This window comes from Pezoporus flaviventris, unplaced genomic scaffold (genome assembly GCF_033815535.1).
Source record: "Pezoporus flaviventris isolate CSIRO_AGI_PZ_B2104156 unplaced genomic scaffold, CSIRO_AGI_Pfla_v1 ptg000007l, whole genome shotgun sequence".
In the NCBI taxonomy this organism is placed as follows: Eukaryota; Metazoa; Chordata; class Aves; order Psittaciformes; family Psittacidae; genus Pezoporus; species Pezoporus flaviventris.
Genome location: NW_026892555.1, coordinates 18,310,494 through 18,328,164, shown reverse-complemented (window position 1 = coordinate 18,328,164; position 17,671 = coordinate 18,310,494). Strand labels below are relative to the sequence as shown.

The 17,671-nt window shown below is 37.7% G+C and overlaps 1 protein-coding gene across 9 annotated transcripts in view; it reads left to right on the top strand.

Annotated features, from left to right (window-relative positions):
* Positions 1-17,671, top strand: part of OXR1 (oxidation resistance 1) — a 220,386-nt gene that overhangs the window by 163,108 nt on the left and 39,607 nt on the right. For 7 of the 9 annotated variants that reach the window (XM_061447883.1, XM_061447882.1, XM_061447887.1 and 4 more), the window contains 4 exons: positions 2,328-2,410; positions 9,680-9,787; positions 10,959-11,078; positions 15,418-15,570. In XM_061447883.1, coding sequence (XP_061303867.1) covers positions 2,328-2,410; positions 9,680-9,787; positions 10,959-11,078; positions 15,418-15,570 — 464 coding nt within the window. The remainder of the gene's footprint in view (positions 1-2,327; positions 2,411-9,679; positions 9,788-10,958; positions 11,079-15,417; positions 15,571-17,671) is intronic. The other 2 variants (XM_061447886.1, XM_061447885.1) reach the window with 1 other exon arrangement.

Sequence of the window (17,671 nt, the reverse complement as noted above, 5' to 3'; positions counted from 1 at the left end):
AAGCGAGTTCCACCCGGAAGCCCCTGTCCTTCCGGGTAACTCCCAGTTACCCCCCACCCCAGGCTGTGATGTGCTGTGGTATGGAATACCTCCCCAGCTAGCCCGGGTCAGGCGCCCCGTCTCTGCTTCCTCACAGCTTCCCCTCCTCCCTGGCAGAGCATGAGCCTCACAAAGTCCTTGCTCAGGGTAAACATCACTTAGCAACAACTGAAAACATCGGCTTCACCAACACTGTTCTCAAGCTAGAAGTCAAAACACAGCACTGCACCAGTTAACACAAAGGAAAAAAACATGACTGCTACTGCTGAACCCAGGACAAGCATGTATATACATTTGTAGTATAGGGCTTCTCTGTATCTATCTGAGGGGCGTGGGCCAGGCCAGCAGCCGGGGAAGATGCTTGTTTTACAGTAGGGATGTTCCATATATAATTAAGGCATATATGGAATTCTGGGCTGTCTGTCTTCATCTGTGTTCTTAGACTTTTGGTTAGGAGTATGTGAACCAGACTGTTGTTGCAAGTAAATGATTAGGCTACTAGCAAAGCTTTGGTATGGGCTGAAAATTTTGGAAGAGCTACAGTGAAGCAGTTGTTTCAGTTTTTCAGTAGCTTCCTGGGGAGAGGCATCTGTTGTTGCAAAGTCAGACTTCAGCAGCAAAATATTTGACCTGGAAGAGGAGAATGTTGGCTACTGTTAAGTCTACACACAAGCTTAGAGTGATGCTGTTCATTACTGAGTTGGCTTAATTTCCTCTAGCGATGTTACTTGTGCTGTTAAAAGCTACTAATATAAACAGAAATTAAGGTTTCATTTATGTAACTTTTTAAAAGCTGCAATTAGTAAATAAGGGACGAAATAGCTTTTAATGTTTTGAATGAAGACAGGAGGCAGAGTTACAGTGCCTCGGTATTCAGAATTTCTGGAAATTTTTTGAAGTAGGTTTACAGTCTTGGCTGTCATTCATAGCTGTATTACTATAAGTAATATAATCTATAGATGATTTTTTATCTTGTAGGTATCGGGACATTCTCCATCAGACTTTTTTCAAGATATAAAAAAAGTAGAATTAGTCCAATATTTATTCCCTTAAAAATACCCCAGGAGACAATTACGTTGAGTCTGCTATAAATCACTTTTATTGCTGTCCTCTGCAGATTGCCCTGTTGTAGCAGTTGTAAGATGCTTCTCTCCCTCTTTCTTGGCACTGCAGAACTTCCTATATAATTTGTTTGGGGTTTTTTGCCTGGTTTTGGTTTGTTCTGTCACCCACCCTACCCTGTATCTTGATAGTTTCAACTGTTCATGAAGAACTTTGGGAGCGGGTATATGAAATTCATGCAAGTATTTGTCTGTTTTGTAAGGTTTGTTTGTTCTGTTAATTTGTTTTGAAATATTTGACTAAATATATTCAGTTATGGTTAACAAAAATTTGAGTGTATCATAATGGGAGTATAACTAATCCCATTGTGGCATGAAAGCATATCTCATGTAAATGTTCTGGGCTCCTTAATAGCAGGTATTTAACTATTTGAGGTGGAGTCTTTGTGACAGGCATAATTTAAGAGATTAGTTTCAAAAATTAATGTGTGTATATAAATGGATGTTAAAACCCCCACTTTTTTCTAGAGATGTAAAATTAAAGGCTTTATGTCGAATCATGTAAGTACACTGTTGCATTATCATAAATATCAAGCCAATTAGTATAAAAAGGTAGTATGGTTCAGGCTTGTGAAATGGAAATCATCAAAATACAATGCCCCAGTAAAAAGAACAGTTCTTGTGATGTTTATTTATTTAGAATCTATATTGTGTATATACAGGCTGTATGTATTTGCTATGGCCAGGATAACTCTGAAGTTAAACACTAGTGTTGTTTTATACAAAAGCTTTAAATGCTGTGTACTTACCAAGCAGTGACAAAAAATCTGCACTGACTAGATCAAATATACAGGAACTCTAGATCACCTCCCTTCTAGATGAAAGCAGGATGGGTGTGATACAGCATCTATTAAACCCAGTAGTTCCAGGAACGTTGCTTGCCTGATGGGGTCAATCTCCTATTTAGTCTTCCTTCATTAGTAGCTTCCTGGAGAGCAGTTAGTTGATTCCTAGTTATCAGTGGTTGGTATTGGTCAAATTCTTAAAGCATTGCAGAGGAATGAAGTTCCTATTACAGCAGCCGGTTGTCTGTTAGACAGAGTCACCGGGAGCAAGCTGTTTAACTGGTGAATTAGATGTCTGCCCACGGGGCTGTAGTCAGCAGCCTGTGACAGTACTGAGAGAGTAAAATGAATTTAACACGCACGTTGCCTCAATTTTTTTCAGACACTGGCCAGAAGAAGACCCCAGACAAGAAAGATGGGCGGCGAATGTCTTTTCAAAAACCTAGAGGGACTATTGAATATTCTGTAAGTTACTGCTTTATTGTTAGAATGTCGTTGCATAGCAAGTGCAGACTTAGTTTCATTACAAAATATAAGCAAAACAATAATTTGCATTACCTTTTAAGCTTAGAATTATGTGTATCTAATAGCTTATTTTGACAGGTATTAAATTGGAAATTAGCTAATAGTAGCTAAGTAATGTTTGGGTTTGGTTTTTTGTTTTTGGGGGGGTTTGTTTGGTTTTGGTTTTTCTTTGAAAAACAAGCTAATCGGTCTGAGCATTCACTTTTAGGTAACTAGTTAGAAACAGTAAATAACATTATAAAATCATATGGAAGTTCCCTGCTTTCAGCATTATTAATAAACTGTTGATATCAGGAGAAATAACAGAATGAAGTTGGGGGGGAGCTATGGCTCGATACTGACCTTCTGGTGTTCTAAGGATTTTTGTAGATCTATACCTTTCACTGCACAGATCTGTTTCTGCAGCAGTATCTGAAAATGGAGCCTTTCTCTGCCTGTTCTGTTCTTGAAATGACCCTCAAACTATGCTGCAGTCAGCTTTTCACATTTGTGGTTACTAAGGGAAACTGAAGTGAGAAGTATCTGTCATGTTATATACTGGAAATATAATTAAGCCTATAAATAACATTTATAGGGTTGACATGAAAATAGGTAAGTCTGTACCAGTTAGCTTTGAGTGCTTTTGAAGCTGGACAGGATAAAATAAAACTGAGAACTTCTTTATAAAAGGTCTTTACTTGACCTCTTGGTGTTCTCTTATTCCAAGTGTAAGATACGGGAGAGACTTAACTCTTAATTTTGCATTAAGCCAAGCTGTGATACGGCTTCACTATGGTGGGTGTGAGAATGGTGTGGTAATCATTTAGAGAGGGGCAGAGGATTTGCATATTGGAGCTAGAAGCATGAAGTGTGGTTTATATTGGGAATTTTAATACAATTCTAACCTAAAGACTTCCTTGAAGTTGAAATTCAAAAAAGAAATTTCTGCTGCTTAGGTTCCAGCAGCTGAAGAATGGTAAAGTAAAAGTGACTGTTGTTCCTATTATGTTAACCCCATTTTGTTTGAAATTATTGGAAAAAATGCTCAGGTGTAACTCTGTAAAATTTGGGTTCCTATTCAGGCAGTAAATCCCTCAAGTTTCCTCTTGCCACCATGCGTATGCATTTACCTTGGTACGTAACATTCCAGGCAAAGCTAAAGCACCAAGCTTTCCTTCTTAAAATTGATATATTTGCGTCAAGTTGCATGTACTTCTGCAGATTTTTGTGTTCCAGTAGGTGGGGTTTTGTTTGCAAAAATAACTTTTTTAGTACGTACTGAAGTATGCATTGCTTCCTGGTGAGACAAAAAGGCAATTCATAAGAATTGAAGACTTTTTGTGATTAAACTTAGTCCAGTTCTAAAGGAGCCTGTTGCATGCATGGAGCATGCTGCATTTCAGCTACATAAATGCTCTATTTTGTCTGGTCTTGGTCATTTCACTCATGAAGTACTTAAGTAACATAAATTTTCAGAGCTTCAGTTACATGTTGTGTATGTATGTTTTAATGAAATACACAGATCTAACCTTAAGAAACTGAAATTATGTTCACTATGTCTAAGAGAGGTCTGGTAACTATTGTGATACTTTGGTACAGTTCTTATTTATGACTTTAATACGTGTAGAGAGAGAAACTTATTTATGTCTATTTCTTAGTCCTGCTAGCTCTCAAAGCAGAGGCACATAAACATGTACGTCTGCATGTGTTGCTGCTCTGAGAAGCAGAAGAATAAAGGCAGACATCAGACACACACACAAACATGAGTACTCTTGAAAAGTTAGTGGGCTTCTACTTTGTTTTGTGTTGTTTTTTTTTATTGTGTTTGGGAAGGATGTGCTTTTTAATAATTTAATGTGTTTTGTTTTTCCAGTAGCTACATGGTTTTAGGAGGGAAGGATTTATTTGTATTCCTGAAGTTTGGAGCAAGATGGCATCTCCCTGATGCAGGCTATGGGTTTTTAAGGTGAAATAGACTTCCCACCGGAATTTTTAAAAAAAATAATGTTACATTGGGGATAATTATACAATCAGATACATTTTGTCTTTAACTGCTTTTTGGCTTCAGCTTTAATATTAAAGATTTTATTCTGAAAGCATAAAAACTTTGAACTGCTGTTCTGTATGTAGTGCCAGCAAGAAGATGTCGGCAGAAGTTGGTACAAAGTGAAGGAAGCAAGTCCTGAGCTGCTTCTAAAGGATACAGAAAAATGGTTTATGTTCACTGTTACTGTCTAGACTGTGAACAGATTTTTTTAAGTTAATAGTTTCTCCTTTTCTGAATGTCAGTCAACAGATTAGATGCAAATTTGTATTATCTGTTATTTCAGAATTCACAGTCAGTTCTCCAGGCGAATTGTTATCCTGTTTTTCATCACCTCTCCTAGTCTTCCCACGTCTTCAATTTTGTTAGCTCTTTTTAATGCTTTTAAACTATTGTTTTGTTCTTTTCTGGTTCTTGGACAGCTAGCCTTGAAATTCTTTTAAAAAACCTATTTGTGTACTCCGGTTTATGGTTAGTCAGTGCCTGACTTTTAACGGAAGAATGAGTGAACTCCAGTTGTTGAGATGCAATTCATTAAAATGTCGGTAGAGGGATTTGGTTTTAAATAATTTTTTTTAAATAACTTCACCAGTTGCTAATCTGACAGAAGTGGAGGCAGTTTGAACCATGGTTAGCGACGACTCTGAATCTGTTTCTCTACTGCTGCACACAAGCACACCTGTCAAATCTGTGTGTAAAAGTAGTGCTCTGTTAACAGAAAAGGGATAATGAGATGTTCCTCTGCTCACATAGGAACACAGTGATTTGAAAAGAGTGTTCAATTTGGGATTCTGTTGGCGAAGAAAGATGGAAGCTATGGATCTTCAGTGGCTCTTTCTGTATCTAGTCATAGCTATTAAAAATTAGTTAACTTAGAATTTTAGACTTATTTGTATACATATGTAAGTGACTATGGTAGGAGTAACTAGGTAGTAAGGTCTCGCATGTCTTTGCATAAGAGTTGATGACTAGAAGCTCTTGCTCTTGAGTATAGGAAACAACTTAATATTCTGAGAAGCTCTTTTTCAACAGCAGTTACTGTACAAAGCAGTTTGTGTATGTTAACACAATCCTGAATAAGTGATTGTTGTTTTCTTTTTACATTTTCATTAATCAGTATCTTTCAATCTTTATATTCGAGTCAGTATACTGAAGGAAGCAAAGCGAATGCATGGTATGTACTGAACTACTTCAAAACACCAGCTGGCCAGCTCAAGTCTATTTTGAGTTGTTTCAGGGAATAAAATAGTCTTTTCACATGTCTCGTGGTGGTTTTTTAGAGGTTTACTTGTATTGGAACAAATCTTGCCATTCTCTTAAAATCGTGAAACAATGCAGTCACTGGTCATCATTCATGACCCCCCTTTCATCTCAAAAGGGGAAATAATCACATGAAGATTCAGCATAGTGCTTTAATAGTTGAATGTTTACAGAGTTTATTTATTATGATTTTTCACCCTCTCTTCCAATATTGAATAGGTGAGGAAAAAATGATTGGAAAAGCTGGGGGTGGCTGTGGTATGTTCTGGTATGTTTTTAATTTGATAATTCTTAAGCTGTGCTTTTTCACAAAGTTATTTTTTCAGCTTTTGGCTGTTCAGATTTATTTGTTTTATTTTTTTTAATGGCAGAAAATCTGAGAATTGGAAAATAGATCTTGGATTTGGAAAATAAGGAGATACTTCAGGAAGTCTTTATTACATGTACAGTTGCTTTGTTTTAAGAAGGTATCAGTGCTGGTCTCTGAAAATCCCATATAGCGGAGAGATGTGCCTGTGCAAATTTTACAGCCAAATAAGAAAAGGAAGCTTATATTTGCTATTCATGTGCTCCTGGTTTGTGAGATAAAACCTGTAGCTGCCAAGACATCTCACCAGATGGTTTTCTTTCTGAAGGCTGAATAGAGTGAATGCACTGTTGAAGTGCTTAAGCTTTGTGGGTTTTAAATGGCTGCTTTTAATGTATTTTATACTGTGGCATGAGTTACTCTTAAATGTCTCAGTCATACCTACCTAGCAGCTAATGTCCTCCAACATTCATGTGAGAGCAGAGTTTGGATTTGGGCAAGGCTCTTGCATCTCACTTTACAGTTTGTTTTAGGAGACCTTCTGAATTATCATAGAACCATAGAATAGTTTGGGTTGGAAAGGACCTTAAAGCTCATCTAGTTCCAACCACCTGCTGTGGGCAGGGACACCCTCCACTCGACCAGGCTGCTTAAGGTCTCTCCCAGCCTAGCCTTGAACACCTCTATGGATGGGGCAGCCACAGCTTCTTTGGAAAACCTGTTCCAGTGTCTTGCCACCCTCACAGGGAAGAATTTCTTCCTTGTATCTAATCTAAATCTCCTATCTGTCAGATAAAAGCCGTGTCCTATCCCTACATGCCCTTGTAAAAAGTCCCTCTCCGGATTTCTTGTAGGCCCCTTTAGGTACTGGAAGTCTTCTGTAAGGTCTCCCCTGAGCCTTCTCTTTAGGCTGAACAAGCCCAACTCTCTCAGCCTGTTCTCCTAGGAGAGGTTCTTCAGCCCTCTGAGCATCTTTACGGCCCTCGAGCTTCTAATGGAAACACAGTTCCTTATTTTGGTTGCAAATTTTGTTATCTGTGCGACAAGTAGTACGTTTCTGGTCAGGTTATGGTTCTAACTTGATTTCTGCTTCAGAACCAATTAAAAGTGGCATATGATAATATTCTTATTTTTTGCATATCTACATGATAATGCAGTAGTGAATTAATAAGAGCTACTACAATAGAGTCATATCTCAAATACTGCTGGAGAGAGATGCTTGCTGCTTTGTTTAGCTTAATGGCTTCCTATCTAAAGAATTGTCATTATAGAATTGGAAAATTATCTAAAATAAGCTAATTGCCATGTTTTTGGCCATATCCTATCTTTTTGCGTTAGTGAATCTAGGCTGACAAATGCACCTTTATAAAATGATAATGAACTCTGTATGGAAGGAAATTCATCAACTCTTAGGAACCTTAATTATGCTAGTATCCCAGATTGCCCTCTGTTTCTATCTGTTGAACTGTAACAGCTTTCAAAGTACATTATATTTGTAGCTGATTTTTGGTTTTTGTTTTTTTTGTTTTTTTTTTTTGCAGGACAACCCACTTCTCTTTGTATCTGTCAGTTACACTTAGTTATTCCTGTACTGTTGACATGTGTTCCCTAATGTGACATAACTTTGAAAAGTTAATAGAGAGCATTTATTTTCCTGAATTCTTTTGGGATGAACATTCTGTTCAGTGTTAAGCTTTGGAACGTTTAAGTGGGAATGTGTTTTGAGGAGCAATTATTAAACTTTTTATATACTACTTTTGCATTGCAGCCAATAGGAACTCCGTTTGCCAGCTATTCTCGCAATGCAAATAAAATGTTTAAGTATTTAATCACTCAATATTAACTAACACTATAACCTGTAGATGCATATTTTTCCATTCTGGCAAAATGTTTGCTGTTTCTGTGAAGAATAAATGTGCCTTGTTATAGTGTACTGACAGCAAAATGTATAATGTCGATTAGTTACATGGAACGTATTAATTCAACTGGTACAATCCACCACAGAGTACAGTTGGAGGCAGGCTAGCTCAATGTATGTTTTGTTACTTACCTCCACTGTACCATGGTTATGAAAGCAAGGTGGTTTAGTCTTTTGGTTTCAAACTCTGCCTTTTTCTCTGTGACTGTGTAAGGCCAAGGTCTATTCTTGAGGCAAGCACTACAAAAAGCTGTGTATGCTCCAAGACCTCTCCTTTCCTTCACTCCCTTCACCCTAGCCTCAATTCTGTTTTCTGCCCCAGTTTAATCATTCAAACAGAAGTAGAGGATATCTGTTGTTTAATTCTAGTAACAGTTGACAAGGCATACAAGGCATGGTGCTACACATTTTTGTTAAGGAAGCGGATGAAAAGTGGCAGATACCTAGTGGGTATGCAGTCAGCTAATGATATCCACTGGCTTTTGCTATGAAGAAAAGTGTGTGTTTGACTTTCACTCCCCCAATTCCCCACTGTTCCCTTGAAAATTAAGTAGAGGGAATTTAAAAGAGAAAGCAGTCTTTTCTGTAATTATCAAAAGTAGTTAGTTAAGAGAACAGCCTGACAATAGGAGGAAAATATAAACCTGTGAGTAGATAGTCTAATACTTGCTACTTATATAGTGTGGAAGGTGTATAGCTTCTGCAGATGTAAATAGAAGGACACCTGAGAAGACATTTAAGGCAGGAGGCAATGTTTTTTTTTTATTTTTTTTTATTTTCTAGCTGTGCTCCATGTTTAGCATCACAAGCATAGCTTTGCTTTATTGGTTCACCTCTTGTTTTCCCTGCTGCAGTGTTCATGAAGCCCTGTGCATTGTGCAGTGAACTTATTTTGGTTGTATGCTACCTTGTCATATCCCTGTTCTTAAATGCCTGCTGAGAATTCTTTATTCTGAAATAGTCTCTGTGAATAAAACTTTCTTCTGTTGGTTCATACTGACTGCATTTTAGAAAACAAGGGTGAAAATAACTTGGAAAAAACCCTGTCTTTACTTGGGAATCACCTACTCAAAATGCTTATGCTCCGTCTGCTGTCAGCCTACTTGACCTGTTTTGCTTCAGTACTTTAGCTTTTTATCTCAGTAAAGGTTTTTACTTGAAAGTCAGGTTAACAGAAGCTTATTTCAGTAGGAGGAGACTGTGTTTGCATTTAGAGATTGCTTCAGCTTTTCTGTAGGTGAGGTTTTGGGGAATGAAGGGTTCTATGTAACCAGACAATTGTGCATTGGTCCAGTGGTACCCAGAAATGAATTTATAGACCTGAAGTTCTGGTGCAGTAGCTAAGCCTACAGCTTAGTATGTGTGACTGACACTTCTGGCCACAAGGACGCGTAGTGGGAAGGCAGGTGTCTTGTGGCAGTATCCTCATGTTTAGAGGTAGGTATATTTCTGGGAGTTTAGTTTCTTGTGGGGATTTGTTTTGTGATTGTTTGGGGTGTTTTTTGTTCTTTTTATTTGGTTAGTTTTGGTTTTATTTTGGTTTTTTTTTTTGGGGGCAGGGCAGGGTAGGGGATGACAGTCATGAAGGCTTATAGTTCATCAAAATCCTGGTAAATTTACACATGATAAAATTTATAAGCCACTATTTGAACTAACTTCTTACAGGTTTTTTTTTCTTTTTTGTTTTCCCAATTGATACAGGTGGAATCAAGAGATACTTTAAACAGTATTGCCTTGAAATTTGATACAACACCCAATGAGCTGGTTCAGTTAAATAAGCTTTTCTCCAGAGCAGTCGTTCCTGGACAGGTATTACACTATACATGTTATTTATCCAACAAAGACTGGTTTCCTTTTGTTTCTAATTTCTACCAGAGGAAGTGTTAAACTACTTCTATTACTGGTTTTTCTATTCGCTTTGTAAGAGTTTTCAATTTTTCTGTAGGTTGTGATTCCTTATGCCTATTAACTGCTTAAAAGGGGGACATCTCATGAAGCTACCTGTCTCTCTTAAATAAGATCAGAGGACTTTTAAAACTAAATATACTTAATGGCATAATAACACGTGGGTACAAGCTAAATTGTTACTTTAAATGTAGCAGGCTGTTTACCAACTTGGAAGACAAATTCAGGCTACAACTTACAAACAGCATTCCTGACGGCATACTACTGCCTGCAATTCTATTTTAATAAACTGAATAATGTTTCTTTTCCAGTCTGAAAACTTGCTGTCTTTACCAGCAGTATATGAACTTTCATTCACTTCTTAGAGGTCACCATTGCTTGTATCTTTTTCATTTCCTTCTTTTGCCTTCACTTTTGACTTGTCTCTGAAAGCCAGGCTGGAAAGAAGTGAAAACTATTGGCCATTTGGTATTAGCCCTTTATTTGAAAACATCCAGTGTTTATTTCTGATTGCAAAATTGTCTAGGTAGCTTGAAAGCCTACAATGGCCAAAATAATGTATGTAAGGGGGGTGAATAACTACAGTTGGTTTGGGTTAATTTTTTTTGTTTGGTTGGTTGGTTTGGGGATTTTGGTTTGGTTTTGTTGCTCCCCCCCCGCCAGTGCTAAGAGCTGTGTCTATGAACTTGCCCAGGCTGTTTCCTGGTTACTCGAATAGCAGAGAAATAATAGGGCAGGTCTTCCTTGAACACTGTATTGGGTGTTTCCGTCCAGCTGTATGCTTCTAATGCTGTCTACGTGAACTTTTTCCTCTATTGTAACTAAAATCAATCCTTAATGACTGAAAATCAATCTTAATATAACTGCTTTACAAAACTTTAAAAGGTAAAATTTAGTAGTATTTGGTGTGATATGTATTTCGTCAACTCATAATTTCTGTTAAAATTAATAGGAACAGGAATGATTTTTGTATGGCTTATTTTGAGAAAGCATAGGAAATTCACACCTGAACTGCTGGGAAATCTAAAGTAAAACTGAAAGCATAACTTCTAACTACATTATATCTTCTTTATAGATTTTGTATGTTCCTGACCCAGACTACATTTCTAGTGTGGACAGCTCCCCCTCTCTAAGTCCTATAAGTCCCCTATCACCTACATCTTCCGAAGCAGAGCTTGACAAGGCTGCAGTAAATGTAGGTATACCTGTTGTCCTTGAAATTAATTTTCCCTTACAAGAGAAATGTTACAGGTGCTATGCTTTCTTCTTAAACTATCCTTTCATTCTGGGGAGAAAGTATTTAACAACACTAAGTTGAAAAGTTAAAATAGTACCTTTTTAGAAGTAAATATAAGCTTTTAGTCTTCGTAAATGACAGTTTTCTATGTGAAAACTGCTTTGAAGGCAAGCTGTTTGTAGCAAATTACTATCCTTGCACACTGAAATCTTAAATACTAGTTCCTACTGCATTTCTGTATTTGTTACTTTTCAGAGCTAATTAAACATTTGTCTCTAATCTTACTGAGTTTTTGTAGAAGTGACACATGGGCAAGAATGCTCAAATAGCTAAAAGGGCTCCCCCGCTTCCTTTAGCAGTGCGAGCAGGGGTTCTCTGATTTCATTTAGCAAAATAAAGAAAATGGGGAGGGGAGGAAGCCAGTTTCAGTGAAAGGCTTATTCAGTAGTTCTACCTTTGTAGATTTTTTTTTTTTTTTCTAATATAAAAATTATTTAGCCATCAAAGCTGCTTTGTATTTCAGCTTGAATGTAGATTCTTAGCTAGGAGCTAGCTTCATATGTCTTTCCAGGAACATTGACTTGCTGTCAACAGAACTCTGTGGGGAGGCCTCCAAGCAGGAAACACCATATTGGAACCTGAGCTTCTCTGCAGTTTGTGCAGTTATGAGCTTATTCAGATGTTTCTTTATCTGTTACTACTGTTCTTTTCCGAGATACTGTCTTTTCTCCCAAAACCCAAGCTTTCTTCATAGTGCTCGGTCAAGCTGTCAAATGTCTACTGCAGTAGACTACTACGGCCTAATATTCCTGTTCTCACAATATGTCTGCTGTCAGTTGTGTTGAAGAATTTCTTTTATGTTTTATGGCAAACTGAATGTTCTGCAGCACAGTAAACAGACTAGTCTGCAAGAACACATTTGTCCGTATCAGTCTTGGAATAACTGTAAATGTTAGAATAGACCTACCCATATAGCCTATGTCATGAGAAGTTAGTCAAAGGAAAATAGAAATCACTATGCACTAGATCCTGTATCAGAAAAATACCTTATGCTTGCTCTTCTGCATTATTTTGTATACTTTAGTAAGTAAGGAGGCTTAATTGTGCAACCATACCTGTAATTTATCTGAAACTTTGACTGTGTGCATATAATAGATAAAAGCTTGAAAGTGTAGAAGAAACCAACTAGGTTAAAATCTTTTAGAAGTTAGAATCTTCCTATGCAAAAGGTTTTGTCTAGTGTCAACAGTTCAATGTTAGGAACAATTTGTTATATGTTGTTTAACTGACACACTGTGATGTTGCAAAACTATTTTGTGCACGTTGTTACGTGTTGTGGGTTACTACAAGTAGTTCTGAAGTGCTTCAGGAAAAGTAAAATGAGCAATGTGACAAGATGTAATAAAGTGATTATGGAAGTGTCTGTTTCTGAGGTCTTTCAAAATACATGGAAGGAGGGAAAGGATATTTGTAGATACAGTTTGTCAAAAGAAAGCAAAGAATGGAAATCACTTGCATACATCAGTGTGGACTCTGTGTGTTTGGATTTGCTTTTCAAACAGTTTTTCTAGCAATGCAAAAGGTTCTCAATTTCTATTTGAGCAGTTAGAGGCTGGAAAGTTTTGTTCTTAATCTTAGCACGTGTTTTCTGTGTTTCTCTTCTCTGCTGATTGCTGTCATTATGAATGAAAGCATACATTCTCTTATGTTCTGCATTGATAATCTGTCATCTTGGACTCTCCTTCAATTTTGACTCCAGATGTACAGTTTAAATTTAAGCCCATTTCAAGGTAAAGAGGCTATATTATGCTACCTGCATAATATAAAGGGTCTTCTGTGTGCTATGATCATTTAAACTGATGCGTTCTTGCTAGAAATTGAATAAGATGGCTAATGAACAACTGAACCTCTGTTGAGGTAAGATAGAAATTATTATATACTATGTTCTTTTGTTTCTGTTTTATCACACACTAGAGTAGCTTAACACAACCATATGGGTTAAATACAAATCAGCATGTGGCTAATGTAAGACCTGCATTGCCCTGTTAATTTTTGGTTGGTTTTTTTTTTACATTGCTACTGCCTGTAAAACTTAAAAATCCACTTCAAAATAATACGTAGTGACAAGGGAGTCATCATTAAATTTGAAAGTCTGCCCCAGTGTTATTCCTGTTGTATACTGCATGGCAGTATAAATGAGAAAGAGATAGCTTGTTCACAGTGGACTTGGATATCAGCTGAAGATTCTTGCAGCCACTTACGTGAATCACAAAGGTGACCACATAACTTAGGAGAAAGGCGTATATAGAATGATAAATCATTTCCAGGAAGTTCAGTTTTTAGCTTTTTTCAGTAAAATTCAAGTCAATGTTCTCTAAGATGCTTTGAATTTTTTGCTTTCTAACTAAAATTATTAAGATGCAAACAAAGTCTACATTATTGCCAGAGATGAACTGAAACAAAGCTGTGTATAATGTTCCTGAATGTGATTAAAGGTGTTTAACTTCAGTCTGTACTAGTGACTAGAACTGAACAAAAAAGCAGAAAACAAAAGGAAACATAAACGTTCACATTTTTAACAAACAGTAATATTTTATTAGTAACTAAAGTAGCAATTATGTATGAAATGGGAGTCTTTAGGTGTTGGTTAACTCCAAGACAGGGTTGCTGTGACTATAAAATAGGATTTGGCACAGTCTGTCCTACTGTATGTGTAGCTTTTATTTCACTGTCTGTCCTGTCCCTTGTAAGGTTCCATATTCACTACTTTGGATGTACTGTTAGACAGCAACATAGGTAACTCTTCCTGTTATCTGCCCAGGAAGGTCACTATCCCAAAGTAACCTTGTTACATACTGGGGAAACGTGAACTGAATGGGTAGACTACAAGATGGGCTGGAAGAATTGGCTGTATCAGTGGGCTCAAAGTGATTCAGCATTTGTGTGTGTGTAGCTGGTTATTTTTTGTTGTTTGTTTTCTGTAATGTTGGACAATTGCAAATCCTTAGGGTCCCTATTGAGCTAATATTGTTGATAATCTGCTCGTCAGTGACCTGAATAATGGGACACGGGACAGAACACACTGTCAGCAAGCTTGGGGTAAGGAGGGGGGGGAGGGAGCAAAAACTAGGGAAAGTGGGCAATACACTGGAGGGAAGGGCAAAGGCTGCTCTTCAAAGGGACAAGAGTCTGGAGAGAAGAAGTAACAGAAATCTCATTAAATTCAACAACATCCAAGACCTGCCTGAGACAGAAAGAACCTCATGTAGCAGTACAGGGTAAGGATTGGCTAGCAGAGATTGAGGAGTAGTGTCCTGGTAGATATGTTGAACAATGTTCTGTTGTGATGGTGAAGGCTAATCATACGCCAGGTGGCAGATGAAAGAGGAACACCAGCAGGTGGCAGGAAATGTTTATTCTCCTGTCTGGGGGAGGATCGTGAAGCTGCATTTGCAGTATTGTGTCCACTTCTGGCACCTCCAGTACAAGGTAAAGATTGATATGATGCAGACAGGCCAGTGGAGGGCCATCAAGAGATCAGGGAATGGAAACATCAGACACAAAGTTTGCTGAGAGTTGGGGCGTTTTTAGTCTGGAGAAGAAAATACTAATGAACATTTCTGTGTATGTACTACCTGACAGGTGAGAGAGAAGAGTTTGGGGTCTTCAGAGGTTTGTAATAAAACAGTGGGCAGCAACAGCTGCAAGTTGCTGCAGGAGAGGTCCTGGTTAAATGACAGGAAAATATTTTTCACAGTGAGGGTAGTTAAACACTGGAGTAGGTTCCTTGGAGAGGCTGTAGAATCTCCAGCCTTGAAGACTTCAACTCCACTGGAAAGATTATGAGCAACATAACATGACATAATGTAATGTATGCTTAGGCCTGCTTTGAATACAGGGTTGGACTTGCTGACCTTGCAACAAAGTAGTGAGTAATATTAGTAGGACTTCTGTTGAAGTTAGAAAATAACCTTTTCTGTTAACTTCTGCTCAAATCTTGCATGTGACACTGGGTGGCTTCTTTATGTGAGCTCTAGTCATTGTTTTGCTTATTCCCAAATCAGTTCTGAATACCTTTGTCCATTTGCATTTCTTATGGGCTTGTTGAGCTGTGTTTTGTTAATTGCATAAACTGTCAGATCAGAGCAGGCCTTTAAACTGCAGTGGACTTGGACCCTATTTTTGAATTTTCTTTATGTCAAACCAAAATAAGAAAAATTACCCAACAAAATCTCTTAAAGTTAATATTGAAAAAGGCAGGTTGTTAAGTTTATTTTTTCTTAATATTCCCTTACAGGATCCAGATGGAGTCCAACGGAAAGAGTCAGCTGCTTCACCAGCACACCCGTGTGTTCGTCCTACAAGAGTGGTATCGTCCACCTCCGAAGAGGAGGAAGCTTTTACAGAGAAATTTCTAAAAATCAACTGCAAGTACATCACTAATGGCAAGGTATTTAAACATTCAAATTTTCCTGTTACTGTGTGGGATGTAAAATTAAAGTACACTTAAACAATAAACTCAGAGTGAAATTTAGTTACTGATAGGTAGGTGGATCATCTTATATGCATATATATGTTTATATAAACATACCTTTTTTTTTAATCAGTTTTTCCTTTGCATTCTCAGACCACTTGTTTCTTAGATGTGATGCAAACAGTTAGCAAGTGATTAATCTGTGACAAACTTCCCTGTAGCCATACTGTTAAATTATCCTCTTGTGATGAGGGCATGAGATAGAATCATAGAATAGTTAGGGTTGTAAAGGACCTTCAGATCATCAAGTTCCAATCCCCCTACCATGGGCAGGGACACCTCACACTAAACCATGTCACCCAAGGCTCTGTCTAGCCTGGCCTTGAACACTGCCAGGAATGGAGCATTCACAGCTTCCTTGGGCAACCCATTCCAGTGCCTCACTACCCTAACAGTAAAGAATTTCTTCCTTATATCCAATCTAAACTTTCCCTGTTTAAGTTTTAGCCCGTCCCTAATGAATAGTCCATCCGTAGCATCCCTATAGCCCCCTTAGATCTGTTTGTTCCTTAGGTAAATCTCTTTACTGACAGTGGAGAAGAACATGGCTTAAAGTATAAGGAAATAGGTAATTGCATAGCTTCACTTCCTGAAGCAGAACACCATGAGCAGAATTAGCTTCTAATTCTGTAAACAAGCACTTCTGTATTTGGTGTAGTCTAGTAGAAATCTTGATTTTTACTTTGAAGCAGTAGTTGCAGATCTCAGTAATGTCATTACACAAATGCCTTCAGATAATTCACTTTCATTCAGCTCATAGGTGCACAAGTCTTGCACAGATTTTCAGGGACAGAGATAATGTCAAAAGATGTTACCTCAGAATGCTTTAAGAAACCACAAAATGTATTCCTCTCGCACACTACAGAAATGTGAATGACTATTAGGGACTTTAATCGGGTTTAGTGTGAGGTTTCCCTGCCTGTGGCAGGGCGGTTGGAACTAGGTGATCTTAAGGTCCTTTCCAACTCTAACTATTCTGTGATTCTATGGAAATCATGCCTTCAGTCAAGCTGAATGAATGCAAAGAAACTCAAAAGTACTTGTATTTCCTCCTTCACCTGAAGTTTGGTTATGTATATAGGAATAAGGCTGAATCTGTTGCTCAGCAGTAGGTTTGCAGGTAAGTCATGCTAATGATAAAACTGATTAATAATCTCCTACAGCTCTAATTTATTTTTTTTTTCTGATGGGAGGGACTGCAAATCTGTGTATGTCTAGACTTGAAGCCTTCTGACAGTAGATGTATATTGGCAAAAGCTGTGTGTTAGAAGTTGGTGAGACAAATACTGGAGCTATTGTTTGTAGCTTTCTTCTAGTTTGCAGCTAATTTGCTTCACTCCTTGCAAGAAGTCCTTAGGTGACTTTTTTGACATCGATCCTAGACAAGTCATTACTTACCAGTTTTAAGTGCTCTGATGCAGAAGAGTTAAGGACTGTGAACCTCTGTTAGAGATTGGCTGTACTGGAAAAATCTAGGGTTAAAATTTGCTGTGTATTATTTATGTGCTGTTCCTCATCAGAATATTATGGGAAATGTTCACAGCATCTGTCTTTGGCTTGCATCTTTCCGAGCTTCAAGGAGATTTCTGTTTAAAGAGTTGTAACCCACTGCAGTATCAGCCCATACTTGGGGAGATAGGGAGAGGAATGTATGCTCACATGCTTGGATTGGAGTGACAGATTTCATAAGTTCAGCATTTAATTTAGCTGTTGTCACATGTGATAGGAATGTCCTTTGGCATGTCATCTTATCCTCTCCTTGATACATTTCCTGATGATGCAGGAGGATGTATCTTCAGAGGTTTTCTGAGGAAAGCTTAAAAGATTCCTGCTCTGCTTCCCACTCTAGAAATGATTTTGAAAGTCATAGTTAACTGTCTGAAAGGGCTTCAGGTGTGAAATCTCAGACATCTGATGCTTGTAAACTGCAATCTAGTGAAAGCCTGTCTTTCAGTGTGATTAATTTCACATGTGAAAGGGTCTGCATTAGGTTAAGACAGTCTAATTTCTTCTCACT